Source organism: Abramis brama (assembly GCF_963993115.1).
Source record: "Abramis brama genome assembly, chromosome: 16".
Taxonomy (NCBI): Eukaryota; Metazoa; Chordata; class Actinopteri; order Cypriniformes; family Leuciscidae; genus Abramis; species Abramis brama.
Window position 1 is genome coordinate 32,970,255 of NC_139978.1, and position 16,448 is coordinate 32,986,702.

At 35.8% G+C, this 16,448-nt stretch overlaps 2 protein-coding genes across 4 annotated transcripts in view; one reads left to right on the plus strand and one right to left on the minus strand.

Moving 5' to 3' along the window:
- The window catches only part of grip2a (glutamate receptor interacting protein 2a), a 75,469-nt gene that overhangs the window by 24,616 nt on the left and 34,405 nt on the right, over positions 1-16,448 (plus strand). The gene's annotated exons all lie outside the window — the stretch shown is intronic.
- Positions 138-16,413, minus strand: LOC311066032 (protein SSUH2 homolog). Of its 3 annotated transcripts, XM_084086992.1 has the most exons (13): positions 15,544-16,413; positions 15,396-15,454; positions 10,895-10,984; positions 9,565-9,640; positions 8,285-8,414; positions 6,390-6,450; positions 5,898-6,019; positions 3,548-3,610; positions 3,209-3,291; positions 2,949-3,041; positions 1,155-1,260; positions 964-1,071; positions 138-774 (listed from the first exon to the last, which is right to left on the minus strand). In XM_084086992.1, exons 1-13 carry the CDS (start codon positions 15,561-15,563, stop codon positions 634-636), a joined length of 1,152 nt encoding a protein of 383 aa, XP_083943118.1. In that variant the 5' UTR covers positions 15,564-16,413; the 3' UTR covers positions 138-633. The 3 variants fall into 3 exon arrangements, with proteins under 3 accessions (XP_083943118.1, XP_083943119.1, XP_083943120.1); XM_084086993.1 differs by lacking the exons at positions 15,396-15,454; positions 15,544-16,413 and adding an exon at positions 15,060-15,333; XM_084086994.1 differs by lacking the exons at positions 15,396-15,454; positions 15,544-16,413 and adding an exon at positions 11,278-11,672.

The window sequence follows — 16,448 nt, forward strand, 5'->3', positions numbered from 1 at the left end:
CATGCAAACAATCCCTGCAAAAAGGTTTCTATAACCATAGTGAATGTCTGCAAAGATTTTTTTTTTAAATCATGCACATTATTAGTTCTCAAGTTTGATTTTAGTATGTTTGGAACCATTAAAAAATAACAGATCAATCATAGTGTAACATCTTTTTTACTTTCACTTCTTAGCTTACACACAGTAACATTTCCATTGTTCTCAAGCAAGTGTGAGCGCATGTCTACTAGAACAGAGAATTAAGATGAAAATGTGCGATTATGAATTTCAGTCACATTTTATATTTTTTTAGGCGAACCAAAAATGTAAGATATAATATTTACATATCAAAATTATTTAATGATCAATGTCCAGTCTTACACAGTAAAAAAAAAATGTTTGGTGACATGATTCTTTCTCAACTCACAGTTTATTATATTGTGATTATTTATTATGATATAAAAAAGTGTATTAATCTAAGAGAGGTTTAGTAATGCACATTTGGTCATATTGAATCACATGATGACATACTGTATAAAATGTTACAAATAACTGCATGGACTGACGTAATCAATGACCCATTGTTTTGTGTTTTGTGTACATTACGCCTATACAGTATTTATATTGCATATGTCAGGTCAGGTGTATTTGATGTTACATCACAGAACAGCAGCAGGTCGCGGGATAGTCATCAGCGTTCACTTCAAACTCATTTCCATACACATAGTAAACATGGGATTTTCCTTTCCACATGTAGCTCACTTTGGTTATGGGAATGAGCTCAATGGTCTGCCTCTGGAACAGGACAGATGAAATTACAGAATGACAAGATTCAAGATTAAGCATGTCTCCATTTACAAACAAATATAATTATACAGTAAAGTTTGTGCATTACATTTTTAGTACTAAAACATAAATTATGAATAAAAAAAGTACAATATACAAAAGGTCTGGAAGCACACAAACACACAAATACAGCTGTACCTGTTGTAATATGCGGGAGGTTTGGGCGTATTTCACCTGGTGGTCTCTTACTAAGCGCTCAGAAGCTTGTGCAACAGAAAAGTCTGGGAAGCCCATCACAGGATAGACCTACAGTAAACATACATACATCTGATTAACTTTTCTTTTGCTCTTTCTTTTTACTGCTCACTATATGTACAGTCTGAGCTTACCATGTACTGGGCGTCTTTGAAGAGCTCCTTCCCTGAAACCTTCTCCAGCTTTGCCACTTGTAGACCACTCAAATCTTGAGCTACGAAATCATCCTTCTCAGTGCTCCTGAAATGATCCCAAATCATGAGCATGATCGATTAGAAAAATAACAGCACAGCTCTCCACAACAAACTGCATGATTTATGTTTGTAGCAAACAATGAGGGAGTTAACCCAAAGACTATAGAAAGACGGTTTACTTCTATTACCTGCAATATGGTGGAATACACCCAGTTTTCTAAGTAAAGGGTTTTGCTTAATAAACTGGTCAATTTTATATCCATAAAACAACTCTGACGAACTGTAATAAAGTGTGCGCTCTCCCTTTCATTACTGCCGTGATCAGTTACGTTAGGCCTATCGCTCCGGAGACTGTAAGCTAGAATACAGATCCATCCTCGAGTAAAAATTAGAGTAAATGACGACTTCTATGTTCATTCTTACATCCAACAACAAAACACCTAAATCGCTTATAGTCTAGTCATTTTAAGCCAAAATAGGGGTCAATCTAGGACAAACTGCAACAGAAGCACACAATCACAATCAAGAGTGATTGCTCTGTTACGTTTGTTTTTTTATTAACTTTACTGACAGAAAGCTTTATTTGCTGCTGTCCCTTTAAAACCTGCCGCTTCTGACCAGAACTCACACGCGCCTCATTCTCTCACAACTCTTTACCTTCATTTAAGACTTTATTTAACTCATGTAAGATTGTTCAGTCTGCTCTTTTAAACATACTATTTAGACTTCAAAATGAATCACATTACAATAGCCACTAAAAAAATAAATGTTTTTAATATATTTTATAATGTACTAATTTCACAGTTAATCTCCAAATTAATGTAGAAACAACATAAGGACAGTATATTTTAAATATTTGTCTAAAAGGTAGGAAATATACAGAAATTGAATAAAGTTATCAAACAGTTTGCACAGCATAAATTTTAAATTATATATAGATTAATCCTTATTAAAGTTACAAAAGTTCTTTAGTCAAGAGTGATTTTCTCTGTTACGTTTGTTTTTTGATTAACTTTACTGACAGAAAGCTTTATTTACTGCTGTCCCTTTAAAACCTGCCGCTTCTGACCAGAACTCACACGCGCCTCATTCTCTTTACCTTCATTTAAGACTTTATTTAACTCATTTAAGATTGCTCAGTCTGCTCTTATGAGGATACACGTCAAAACGGACATTTTGGCATAATTTCGTGTGTTAGTGTTCGGTCAACTTCAAGCCGAAAGAGAACTCTATTATGGCGCTCAATTTGTCTTGGCTTGAATGGTCTGCAAGAATAAGAGCGCATCATATAATGTAACACCAGCCAAAGGATGACGGAAAAAACGGATGCTGCGTTAAATATTTACCACCGCGTCTACTACCTGTGCAGATATCGACGGCGCAACTGGGTTGTAGGTTGCCAGGTTGAGCTCACAAATGGGTTGAAATTTGTATTATGTGTTGATTGCGCGAGTAGGATGGGTTTCATACAAGATCTGGCAACTGGACAACCTTGGAATAATATATTGATGTGATCATTCATATAACGAGGTTTGGGCCATACAAATTACAGGAGTTTCATGGGAGAAATAGCTAACAAAACGGGAGGGGGGCGGGAGATGGGTGTGAAATACGGGAGACTCCCGGGGAAAACGGGAGTGATGACAGGTATGCTGCCAACACACATTAATGTTCAAACACCATGTAAAAGTGATTCTTGCATAATAGGTGCCCTTTAAACCATGTAGCTCTTACCATTTAACATTGAGGTTGATGAAGACGATCAGTTGTCTCTTTCCATGGCAGGTGTCACACTGGCGAGAGCCGTTACCGCTACATGAACTACAGCTGAAAGACACCAGACAACATGTAAACACTCAGTTCAAATCACAGTAGCTAGAATTACATATATATATATATAGTACTGTGCAAAAGTCTTAGGCATGTTAATATGTCTGTATGTATGCATGTATGTATGTATATATATATATATAAGTAAGTAAATTAAGACTTACTTTTCACGTCCGCGCCCATTGCAGTGTGTGCAGCGGTCATCAGTTTGGCGGAAACCAGAACCATTACACACCCAACAGACTTTCTGCACATGGACAACAGTAGAGGACAAACAGTTAATATGTTAGACTGCTATTTTACGTCATATAAACTTAATGAAAACCATTCTGTGGACTGTGTGCACATTTTCAATAAAATTTAACTTCTCCAGGCACCACACAAAGGGATACTTTTATGCATCTAGCATATTTTCTTCTGTGAAAATACCTTTGAGAACAATGAAATTCATTGTTCAAATGGCATGAAGCTGGTTCGGTCTGTGCTAGTTAAAACTGACTTACGTTTCCAGCTCCCGTACAGGTGTCACAGGGGTTTCTTCCCATTCCAAGACACACGTGACAGTTCTAGGGTACAAACAGAATTTAATGCTGTAAAATATGATCTGACTGGTAGAATATAAGCATTACTGGGATGTTTACCAAAAAGCTCTTGTGCTTATTATTATTCATCCCATAAATTTTTTCCCACATGGATTTTTAAAAAAGCACAAGAATGTGAACTTAACGGCTTTAATGGGGCTTTAATGAACTACAATCCCATAAAGCTTTATGAACAACCTAATCAAATGAAAAGATGATGGATACATATAAAAACATTGATTTAAAGATGTTGATTTTATATATAGAAACAATATATTTTATGTTTATTGTACAATATTACAAAGAATTAAGTGTAATTAGGTGTGATTTGCTTGCTGTGATTCTCTGATAGGTGGAGATTTCTTTGCAGAATCATAACTAATGTAGTTCTTCACTAGGGATTGAGCTGTTAATCATCATGATTATTTAAAAAATAATGATTATGCAAGTTGACGGCTTCAACAAATGCATTTATCATTGATTAACAACCGTGTAGCTCATAGTAGGGTCTGTCTTTAAAGGTTTATAAGTTGTAATTCACACCTTACGCCCGTTTCACACATACTCTGTGTGAAGTGCATGTGCGGTGCAGGAGCAGCATGCGCTAAAGTGCTTTCACATATGCTGCGTTTGTAGTGCGTAACTGATCCGCGACTGTACCACAAACACATACGCACTATTTGTATTTCAAATCCAGAAGTTATCAGCAAATTTTATTTAAAAAAAAGTTTTTTGTCAGCATTGCGATTCTCTTTGTACACATATACACTCTTTAATAGACGTATTCACGTTTAAACTATTTAAACAAAGTATTATTCAATGCATTACTTCTATATAATTATATATTAAGTTGCTCAAGCAAGTGGTAAAATATTTAACCATGCACTTATATTAAAATCGCATACATTTTAAATTAAAACTTAAAATTGACAAAAACAGCAGACTCATACCCTTTTGCATAATTTAAATCTTTATACAATAAATCTTGCATGTCACAAAGAACTTGTTTTTCCACCTCCACGAATGAGACGAGTGCTGTTCATTATGTCGCATTGTTGAGGTAAATTATAGTTTTCTTTGCTTTACCCCGGTGACCCGGTCTTAAAGTAAAAAGATGACTGTGAAAAATAAAAATAGTAGTATTTAACTGAATGCATTTATGGTGAGATTAGGCTACTACATTTTATTTAATTAAATGCATTTATGATGAAATTGCTACATTTTCAGGTCAATCTGTATTAATTTTGACGACGAACCATGCGCTGTCACTTTAATTCAGCGTTTGCAGCACAGCAGAAATAGACTCGGTGCAGAAACGATCGCTGCACTGCTGTATACGCACCGCAACTGGAACGGATCGACGGACTGCAACCGCGTGCAGTGTGAAAGCTCTAACCTGTTAACATGGGTACGGAAAAAAATACGCACCGCAAACGCACTGCAAACAGAGTATGTGTGAAACGGGCGTTAGAAATGAAAAAGTCTAATAAAAAAAATGGACGTGTAAAGCTGTGGAAGTGGGAGTGTAGACGGTGGAAGATGGGAGAAAACAACCAATAAAACATCATTATTAAAATATAACCACGGAGGAAAAAAAACTAAGAGTTTATAAAAAACTAAAAAATTAAGGGCGTCTTGATGCATTTTGAAAATCTAACCCTATATGACAACAAACTCCCAAAACGAGGGGGAGAAACACGGAAGAACATTTAAAAGGTCTAATAATATTTTCATTACATTTACGAGCACTACGGTCTCTGAACAAACGACAGATTAGTATAACACAGAAAGAATAAATGCATAGTTACTTTTTGTCCATTGTTCTTTGAATTTTCGGTCTACATCAGTGTCTTCAGTGTATCAGAATAATTCATTGTGTCATTGCGTTCATTATCAGCAAAGTTGAATAATTGTCCTTATTTGCACATATACATTTCATTTGAATAAGATGTGATTAAATATGTGTGTATACGCGGTGTTGGTTCATGTTTAGAGCTCTAGAGTATATGAAATATGTCCATAAAAAAGCGCTTGCTCCGCACATGTATGATCTATATATGATCCTCGTTACGAGCATGTTAAACTCATCGTTAAAAGAGTTAATTCTCATGAATACATTCAGCTCGCGCTCAAGACTGGTTGACGTAAAATCGTGCCGGCAGCCAGTCACACACAAATTTCCACTTGTTGGTAAAATTAATGAGCGTTTTTAGTGTTTTCAGTGATGTGCAGCCTGTTCACATCTCAAAAAATATGTTTTTGGGATTCAAACCTTGACTGAGGAAGTGTTGGGCACTCTAATGGTCTGCTTGTGCTCTTGAAAGAAGGCCGGTGGTTGAGCTGCAATCTGCCACGGTCCAGGAGCAGGTTGAACTCCAGCATCCACAGGCTGCCCTGGGAGAGAAGAACAGTGAGAATGAAACAGTTAGTAAATTCCCAAGAGCCATGTCTGATGAGGTATTACAGCACTGAGGTATATGAGCTTAAAAAAGGCCAATTGAAATTTTTATAATGTGACCCAATGAATCTTTTTGTCAGAGAAATTGAGCTTTGTTGTTTATGAGCCACATCAAATGCAGAAAAATTGCATTGCCTAGTTTGCATCATTTGCATCAACATGGAGATGAACTCCGTTAGATTTACATATGTGAGATCGGATTTACATCGTACATCCCTTTTTGTGGAGACAAATTTATGTGACCAAGTGTAAATGGAGCCAAAAGATGCATAAAGTGCAAACAGGCCCAGTATGACTTCTGGGTACCTGCATACGGCTCCTGACTCCATTCAGTAGATCTGGACTCCATGAAGGTCTCCAAACGATACTGAGAACAGAATAAGCAGACACATCTGAATAAACCATCCAGAGCAACATTTTGTTCCATCAACCACAAATCACATTAACATTATGCATGTCAAAATAATGCATAATAACGGAGCACCTAAAAGGACATGCTGAAGGAAAAAAATATAAGATGGGAGGAAAAATGATACGTCAATGCTTTTGCGTTCCCAGCAGGGGCGGAGCTAGACTCTCAGTACAGTGGGGGCGGAGCTTCATCATGGGGCCCTCTGCTACCAAGTCATTTTAAAATTAAAACCGTTAAAAAATGTAAAATATCTGATGAATGCATATGTAATAATGTGTAACTTGTTGAGCCAATTAAGCTTATATGTTAAATAAAACACAAAGAAAAGCCACATTTTTTGACAAGTTAGTATTGACGAACAAAGAAAACAGTTTGCCAGTCAAGTAAAAATGTTTCAGCACCACGAACAGATTCTGCACATTCAGATGCTCCCAATATAGAAAATATAGCCTACTGTAACGGAGCTGCCAACTTTGTAAACTCTGAACCCGTGCATGAGATAGCCTATTCAAAGCAACGCAATTTCTTCATACATTTGCGATATAACAAAATTTTTATTTTAATTACAATGATCATGTTTGTGCTTTTTGATTAGGCCTATTTATTATGTGCAACATTTAAATTAATATTCAGAAACGGATAAAGTTACTTCTACCGTTTGTTTGTCTGATTAACTTTTATTAGCCTGCAAACCAAAATAAAATGGGCCTAGGCTAGGCTACTTGATTATATTATTATTATTATTATTATTATTATTAAATTGGATGGGCTATCTCTGCTATTCTAAATTAACAGGATAGTTCATTTTTTTCTTCTGCAGAACAAATTGTATAAAAACGAATAGCATACGAATAATTAAAAAATAAAATAAAAAATCATATAAAGATCAAGAAATCCAGAAAAAATGTTTAACAAAATTACAAAAATAAGGATAAATTATGTTTGACAGGGAACGCATCTCAAGGTCGCATGCACAGACTCATGTTGCAGTTGGAGCAGTCATCACCGAACAACAGGCAAATAAAATATTAAGCTAATTAAAGTTAGAAAAGTTCAGTGAGTGATTTTCTTTTTCTTTGTTGTTCTTTGATCAACATTAATGGTAGCAGCGAGTATATGCTGTCAGTGAACTGATTCAATAGACATAGGCTTACTGTTTTTCTTTCTCAACCATTTAAGACAAAGCCAACTGTTTACGGGGATACTTGAACTTGAAAAAAGGTTGAATTTCCGTGGTTGAAACAACAATTCTTCTAATGTTTATTCATGTTTATTTGATGCTATAAATGAACTAGAAGGATAATTGTGAGATATAATTGTGTATGTGTCTGTGCACTATATGAGAGGCGGCTCTTTTCGTGCTTTTTGAGTGCGCAGCACAGAAAACAGCGGGCATGCAGACGTGTTCTCTCGCGTCTTGCGCTTAAAGAATGCTATCATGAAGAACACCGATCCTGTCCAGTGACGCAAGATCGGCAGCGTTTGAAGGGCCCCTAATTGGCACAGGGCCCTGGGGCGGTCGCACCCAAGCACCCACGCTATCTCCGCTACTGGTTCCCAGAAAAAACTTTGCATTTGCTTGCAAAAATTTGTGTTCTTTGTGAGCGAATGCAAAGTTTCTTTGGGGAACGCAATTTTTTTGGAAGCAAAAGCAATGAAATCTATTTTGTCCTCCCATCTCATATTTATTCCATCACCATGTCCCTTTAGAGGCTCCGTACTTTTCTACTCCTCATACTGGACTAAGAAAAAGATGCTCATAATGAAGATGATTTATTGTAGGTCTCACCCTGTAGGTGTTAAAGGACTCCATGTTGGTAATAACTCCATCTTTGACGGGGCCAGAACTATAGCAGCACTTGCTGGAGACGTACTTTGCAAAAGCTTCACGCGCTCTCTCCTCTGAGATGGAAGGTATACTGATATCAATGAGAAAAGATCAATATGTGGGTGACCTTTGCACATGTTCAACAGGGTGTGTTGTACAATATTTGTCAAACTTGGTCCTGGAAGACCCCAGCCAGCATGACACTTTTTTGTTGTTTTTCAAAGCTGACACACCCACTTCAGGTCAAAGTGCACACTAATGAGCTAACAACAAGATGAATCAGCAAATGTGCTAGATAAAGCTTTCAAACTGTTTGATGCCAAGAACCAAATATGAGGATCTCCTTGAGAGGGAGTGTACAAGCATATATATTTATATATATATTCAAGTACAATTACCCATTTATATTGTCTGAGAGGAAAAGTGTGATGTTATAAAAACGTGTTGTTTGCTGAAGTATTTTTTATTTATTGTTACTGTACTGTCAAAACTCAACTATTAAAAAACATAATTACTTCAATAATTTTGAATGCATTATTATTCAAAATTGGATCTATATATAGGTCTATCTATAGTAAATAAATAATCTTGAGAAATCTTTCAGTTTAACAGAGCTGCACAATTTGGAAAACATTTTTGATTTTTCTGATAAAAATTGCAATAAAAATGTACAATTTTGTTTAGTTAAAAAAGGTTAGCTGTGCTTGTTTGTAGGGCTACACAATTTGGCCTTATATTATAGATTTGATTAATTACATAATATCATAATATTTATTTAAATTAATTATAAATTATGTTTATATAAATATAAAATAATAATAATCCTTATTTTTATAAATTATTACTTATTATTACTAAATGAAAATATTAAACTATACAATTAAATTAAACAATACAATTGTAATACATCAATGTAAAACAAAAACAAAAACAACATTACAAGTATGGGAAGGTACAGAGTGCAAATGAACACAGTGAGTGCCGTGCTTCACTCTGAAACAATATTATTGAAACAACACAAATTTTTGTTTAAATAAATCACAGCCTTTGCATTTTGGTTTTATTTCAATGAATAATGCAGACCTAGTTTGAGAACCCCAAAGATAAGGGACACCCAAACGGTGAGAAATTAACAATTCCCATCTTTGTACGATGATTGCATATCGTAGGTGGGTGCATGTACAGTGTTAAAGATTCATTGAGTGCAGTGTGTGTTTTCTGTGTAAAGAAAAAGCTCTTACTGCCAGTCTGGTGGGCTGGGGGCTTGTTCAGGCACAGGCATCGGTACAGTTGGCATTGGAGGAGGAAGATACCCACCTGTGAAAAGAGAGACACATCAGTAACAAAACTAGGGGCCTATTCATGAGTTTTGGTGCTCTGAACACTACAAGGTCTATTGGTGCATTTAATGCCTGGTTCAGATTACACGATTTTTTTTTTTGTCTGTTACCATAGTCACTGTGTCAGATTACACGATTTTGACTCCTAAAATCTTGTCATCAAGTCGTGGACAAGAAACACGTTGCATTCCGACCTGTCATCGCGTGCCGTCTCACACGCACACATTCACTCACTCGCACACATATATACACACACTCATACATACACACACACACACTCACTCACTCGCGCGCACACACACACACACACTCTCGCTCACTCACTCACACCCACACTCAGTCTCGCTCGCTCACTCACTCACTCACTCGCGCACACACACACACACACACACACACACTCGAGACGGAACCCGTCGTGGAGGACCGATTTTTTTTTAAAACATGCTAGTCTTTTTATCGTGATGTCGTGAAGCATCATTTATAGCCTACAAAATTATGAATTAAAGAATGCGCAGTGGATTTGTTTTTGCTTTTATATGTTTTTCAGTTTATGAAGGTGCTCTAAATTAAATCGTTATATATTCTATTGTAGGCTTCTGTAATTGTACAATACTATGTTATTTTGTACATGCAACTTGTAAATAAAAAAAGTAGATTTAATTCATTTGTTAATTCACAAATTTAACGCTGCATACATTGAATCTCACTGATATGCCTCCAATTCAGAAAGAGTTTTCTACTTTTAATTACGATTTTTGACGTTGTGTGTTAAACTCTTACATACTATATTTCCGACATGACTTGAATGCACGATATGAGCATGCGCACATTTAAGAGGTAGGCTCATGCTGTTAAATGTAGGCTACTGCACGTGTTAAATATATTATTTTTACAACTGTAGGCTACTTGGTTTCTTTGCGGGGACACCGCCTTCATGCCATATATGTCTATCGGCTCGCTTTCGGGTTAAACTTTCCGCGACTGCGCAACTGGGTTATGAGGTTGCCAGGTTGAGGTGACAAACGGGTTGAAATTGTACATGGTGTGTGGATTGTGTGAATATAATGCATTTAATACAAGATCTGACAACTGGTCAACATTAGACAAACATATTGGTCCGAAAAGGAGTTTGGGCCATGCAAATTACGTTAGTTTCCCGGGAGGGGTCCGGGAGATAGGGTTAAAAAAACGGGAGAAACCTGGGAAAAACGGGAGTGTTGACAGGTATTACCTCCTCCGCCAGCCATTGTTCCTTCATATCCAGGGACTGTATCGAACATGTTTGCAGGAGGAGCGGAAGGTCCGGGTGGGGCTGCCATGGCTGAATGACATTCAAACAAACCGGTTAGGGAAGTAGCACACAAAAAAAAGGCATTTATTAACCACTGATACAATTCTGTAACAAATGTCACTACATATTTAAACATTTATTTTTTTCTATTTCACAGCTTTCTGAAATATTTGATTCTGATTGGTCAATCACATTGGCCTGTGCTGAAATATCTTTGTAAAAAGTCTATAAATAGCCAGTTATTAATAGTTTTCAGTTGCTTAGCCAAATAAGCAATTGAAAATGTTATGGAAGTCTGCATCAAACAATCGTTAGGGACTTACTTTTTAGACCTTGAAAGATTCCTGAAGTCAGTGTTTTTCTCGAGGTGAGTAGTGTGTGGACTAATGCCTATGGGAGCAGGGCTTGTGTAGGCTACTACTTATGGGACAGGAATGCATGGTTTACGTCTGAGAGCGGCTGCTATTGGATGGTGTTGAATGGAGGAGTGGGTGGATTATTGGACTGTAAACTGAGAGACTCAGTAGGCTAGTTGTGACAAGCGTTGGGAACTGTACCATAATGATGGTATCAGATAGTAAAACCCTGGTACTTTGATATACAGTTGTACTGAAATTTATATTCCACAGTATTTATGTATTACAGCAGAGCACTTCTAAGTATATCATGGTACTACCATATTACATATACAGTACAGGCCAAAATTTTGGAAACATTACTATTTTTAATGTTTTTGAAAGAAGTTTCTTCTGCTCATCAAGCCTGCATTTATTTTATCAAAAATACAGAAAAAAGTAACATTGTGATATATTATTACAATTTAAAATAATTGGTTTTCAATTTAATATACTTTAAATTATCATTTATTTCTGTGATGCAAAGCTGAATTTTCAGGATCATTACTCCAGTCTATCACATGATCCTTTAGAAATCATTCTAATATGATGATTCATTATCAAAGTTGGAAACAGTTCTGCTGCTTAATATTTTTTCATCATCCTGATACTTTTTTAGGATACTTTGATGAATAAAAAGTAAAAAAAAAAAATATATATATAATAATTAAAAAAAGAAGCAAATGTTTTAAAAATAGAAATCTTTTGTAACAACAATATACACTACTGGTCAGTAATTTGGGGTCAGTAATTCTTTTTTCTTTCTTTTTTTGAAATAAATCAATACTTTTATTCAGCAAGGATGTGTTAAATTGATAAAAAGTGATAGTAAAGAAGATTTATAAATATTTTATTAAATGCAGTTCTTTTTAACCTTTTATTCATCAAATATATTAGGCAGCAGAACTGTTTCCAACACTCATAATAAATCAGAATATTAGAATGATTTCTAAAGGATCATGTGATAGACTGGATGTCGCATGTGACACTGAAGACTGGAGTAATGATGCTGAAAATTCAGCTTTGCATCACAGAAATAAATGATAATTTAAAGTATAATAAATTGAAAACCAATTATTTTAAATTGTAATAATATATCACAATATTTCTGTATTTTTGATCAAATAAACGCAGGCTTGATGAACAGAAGAAACTTCTTTCAAAAACATTAAAAATAGTAATGTTTCCAACAATAGTAATGTTTTTTTGTGCAAGTGCTATAATCACAATAAAAGGGTATGTCAAAGAATACCATACTTTTTGTAATACTACACAGTATACACTTGTTTAACAATGTTTTCACTCTTTTAATTAGTTGTTTCTACAATAAAACTGTGGTCACAAATTTAAGAACCTGTTTAAGATCTGCTGATTCTACATCCTTACATAACATCACATGAACAACTAAGGGGAAGTATATTGTATTTACATTTAAGATAAATATGATAACATCAGATGAATGATTCTGTTAAGAAAAGATTTTAGCAAGAGGTTCCTGCCAGTCCTGTTTTCTTTATTTTAATTCAAATGAGTCAGAATACTGAGACTATTGCCCCTCTGCTCTGTCCCATTCTTTGAATAGTTATGCTGATTGGATTAGGAATGGTAACATAGAGTCTGGGGCGGGTTCCTATACCCGCATACTTAATTAGCAAGCTTTGTTTAAGGTTGTCGCCCATATGCTTTGTGTCCATTTCTAAGCACTGCCTCCTAAAATCTATATAAACTAAAATGTATAATTTCCTTAAGGCTGGAATACACTACACAACTTTTAAAATCTGAATAAAAGTCTTGTATTGTATTCAGCCTTTAGTTAGACTGGATGACTTCAGCTACCAACAGCTCGTTCTCAATAAAGACTCCTCCTGCTGAAGATACAACCACTCAATATCCCTCCTCGTCTCCTCTCTCCTCCGTCCTCCATCCTTTGACCCGGAAACCGATCGAGCTCAGCCATCCTGAAGGACATCTCAATTCTCTAATTGCACCGAGAGGATGGAGGAGTGAGGAGGCTTCCTGAGGAGTCATGAGCGAGGATACACGGGTGTATCCTATGCGGAAGAGTTTTATCGACTTGTATCGACCACGTATCAATTCTCCTCCCCCTTCACATCGGTCACAAAAATTTTAATTTATACTTTACCTTTGCAGTCTATATAAACCATAGGAATGCACCGATACCATTTTTTCAGAGTCGATCCGATACCAAAAATTCTAAGTATCGACCGATACCAATCCGATACCGATACCAGCGCAGTTTTTTTTTTTATCAAGTAGAATTTCTATAACTCTGTGTTGAAATGATAATAAGAACTGAAAAAAAGAAAAACAACAACAACAAAAAATATATTATCATAATCTGACATAAATGATATTATAAACTAGATTAGTGGATAATTCAGCAGTAAGATTTAGTCTAAAAAAATCACGAGGCCACAATAATAATTGTATAAAATCTGAACAGTTTGTGAAAAAAAAAAGTTTAGTGGGGAACAAATTAGAGACAATAAGTGTAACACTAAATCTGGTAAAACTTTACACATTGCTCTTTGTATTGTTGTAAAATACATTCATGAAAAACAAGATAACAAAAATCAAAAATATCAATTCTTTTATATATAGCCTACTATAAAATTGAGACATTCTATACGCACAATATCGGATTTGGATCGGCCTTGTCTGACCGATACCCGATCCGGCAAAAATGGCAGTATCTGAGCCGATACCGATACTGAGTATCGGATCGGTGCATCCCTAATAAACCACACATCTCACATATTTCAACAGGGTATCTTGCTTTATTAATATTTATTATGAATTTCTTAAATAAACAAACTTCAACAACATAAGGGCAGATCCTTTGCGCGCTGCTGTTGACGCTGTGAAGTGACGCTCGAGTTATCAAGTATTCCAATGTATAAAAAAGCTTTCATTAGATTCCTTTGTCCTCCTTTTCTTTCCTTGCAGCCTTCCCCCGTATCCTACAGGAGGAGGAGCTAAGACGCGAGGAAAGGAAATGAGGAAAGGAAGCGAAGAAAGGAAATGAGGAAAGGAAGCGAAGAAAGGAAATGAGGATGCACAAATAAGAAATGAGAAGCACCCCATGTCTCCTGGTCTTCACTTCTGAGTTTCCTACACTAACTAAACGTTATACTGTTTTGAATATTTATTTTATGAATTATGATTTTACAGTCTCAATAAAGATACAGTGGTAGTACATGGTATATGAGATGACTTGTATTTTATATACTAAACAAAAAGTGTCATAAAACTAACTAACATTTTTTGTTGTTGTTGTTTACATTTACCATAGTGGTAAGTAGCTACATTGTAGTACCATGGTATTTTTCGGAGTACCATATTAACATGGGACTTTACCATGGTAACAACATGTTTTGTAAAATTTTACAAAAACTTTCTAAACGCGGATGCTTTCATTACCATGGTGCATTTTGTAAGGAATATCGCATACTAGTAAGACATACTATAAGTTTAAATGTTTTTATGGAACAGTGCACGAAGCGACACATTTACGTAAACATTTGGGGTTGTTTTGAAAACCATGAGTGGCTTTAAGCGGAAACTCTTGTTACCATGGTAATATTTCTGTCTTAAAATGTAGTCAGAGGAGCGTCATTACGGAAGCGTAACTTATTACGTTATAAATGAAAGCGAAGCTCTGAGGGATAGACGTACGAACTTGTACGTACCGTGTTTTCAATGGCGTCCGCAGTAAAAAGCTCCTAGATCACTTAATTGTCCACAGCTTATATTGTCCGGAGTTTTTTGTCTGCTGAAATTGCTTGGAAATATTTTTTGCAGTTTTTCGTCAGCAGAACAGTTAGAAAACAGTTCAAATAAGAGTACAATCCACTGAGATGATGTAGCCTATGTAACGTTATGTTTATGATCCCTCAGATCCTCGCTTTCCTTCACGTAAAGATGGCGCTGCCGTAATAAGGTTACTTGTATGCAGTGAATGGGGTGTTGTCGTGTGGAATGGAAATCTAAGAATGCGTGAAAATCACAACAAAATCTTAACTTACCTGCTACTGCTGGTGATCCATAAACCGGGTTAACTGTGCCGTAATTTGCTCCATAGCCACTTCAGAGTAAGTTTAATGAAGTCAGTTTGTGCACTTTTGAAAACCGAAACAATATAAATATTGATTACGAAGACTTTTTAAATCTTACCTCACGATCGGGTTCTCCATTTTGAAACCGCAGTTAGAAATAGCTAGAGTTCCTGAAATGTTTAACCGTTTCCTTTACACAATCATGTGATCGTGTTATTTCCTTAATTCCCTCATAAAGTGTCCCAGAGGTCAACAATAGGCCATTGCTCAGACTACACAGTCGTTAATTGTATATAAAAAGTAGTAAACCTCCTTGCTAACGTTATATTGGAGTCGTAGCGCATGTCACAAGAGCGTCGTGGTTTCGATTTAGTTGTGTGAAACTTTGATTCAGCTTCGCAAAACAAGCAAAAGTTTTGAGAGCGAATGCAAGTTAATTGCTCCTGGGAACACAGTTGCATTGAGATATAATTTTTCCTCCCATCTGATATTATTTTTCACATCACAATGTCCCGTTATTATAGGCTCCGTAGTTCATACTGACGCTCTGCATGAACTAAATCCACCAATCCACCTGCTGTTATTGTTATTGAAGATATCGAGGAGGCGGAAAGAAAATCCTAAAGTACAGTTTACTTAGTAAACTTTACTTAGTCGCTGCATTTAGAAACATGATACACTACGATACAGTGAGGTATCAGATGGTAAATCCGTGGTAGTCTTGATACTGACCGGGGCTAGTTGTCACACTTTTCACACTTGAATATTTTTCGGTGGGTTTATTTTTGAAGCAGAATTTCTTTATTCAGGAGATAATAAATAATCATTGAATTGCAAGGAAAGGTAAAACAGAAAGATGTATTTGGATTTCTTTGGATTATTCCACATTATGGCGTAAATTGTCACTATTGAACCTGCCATTCAAATATTTACTAGGTACAGTTAGCCTAAACAGCAAGACAATTATGAAGCACATAATGATTTATGAAATAGCAAAAATTGGTAAGATTAAAAAAAGAAAAA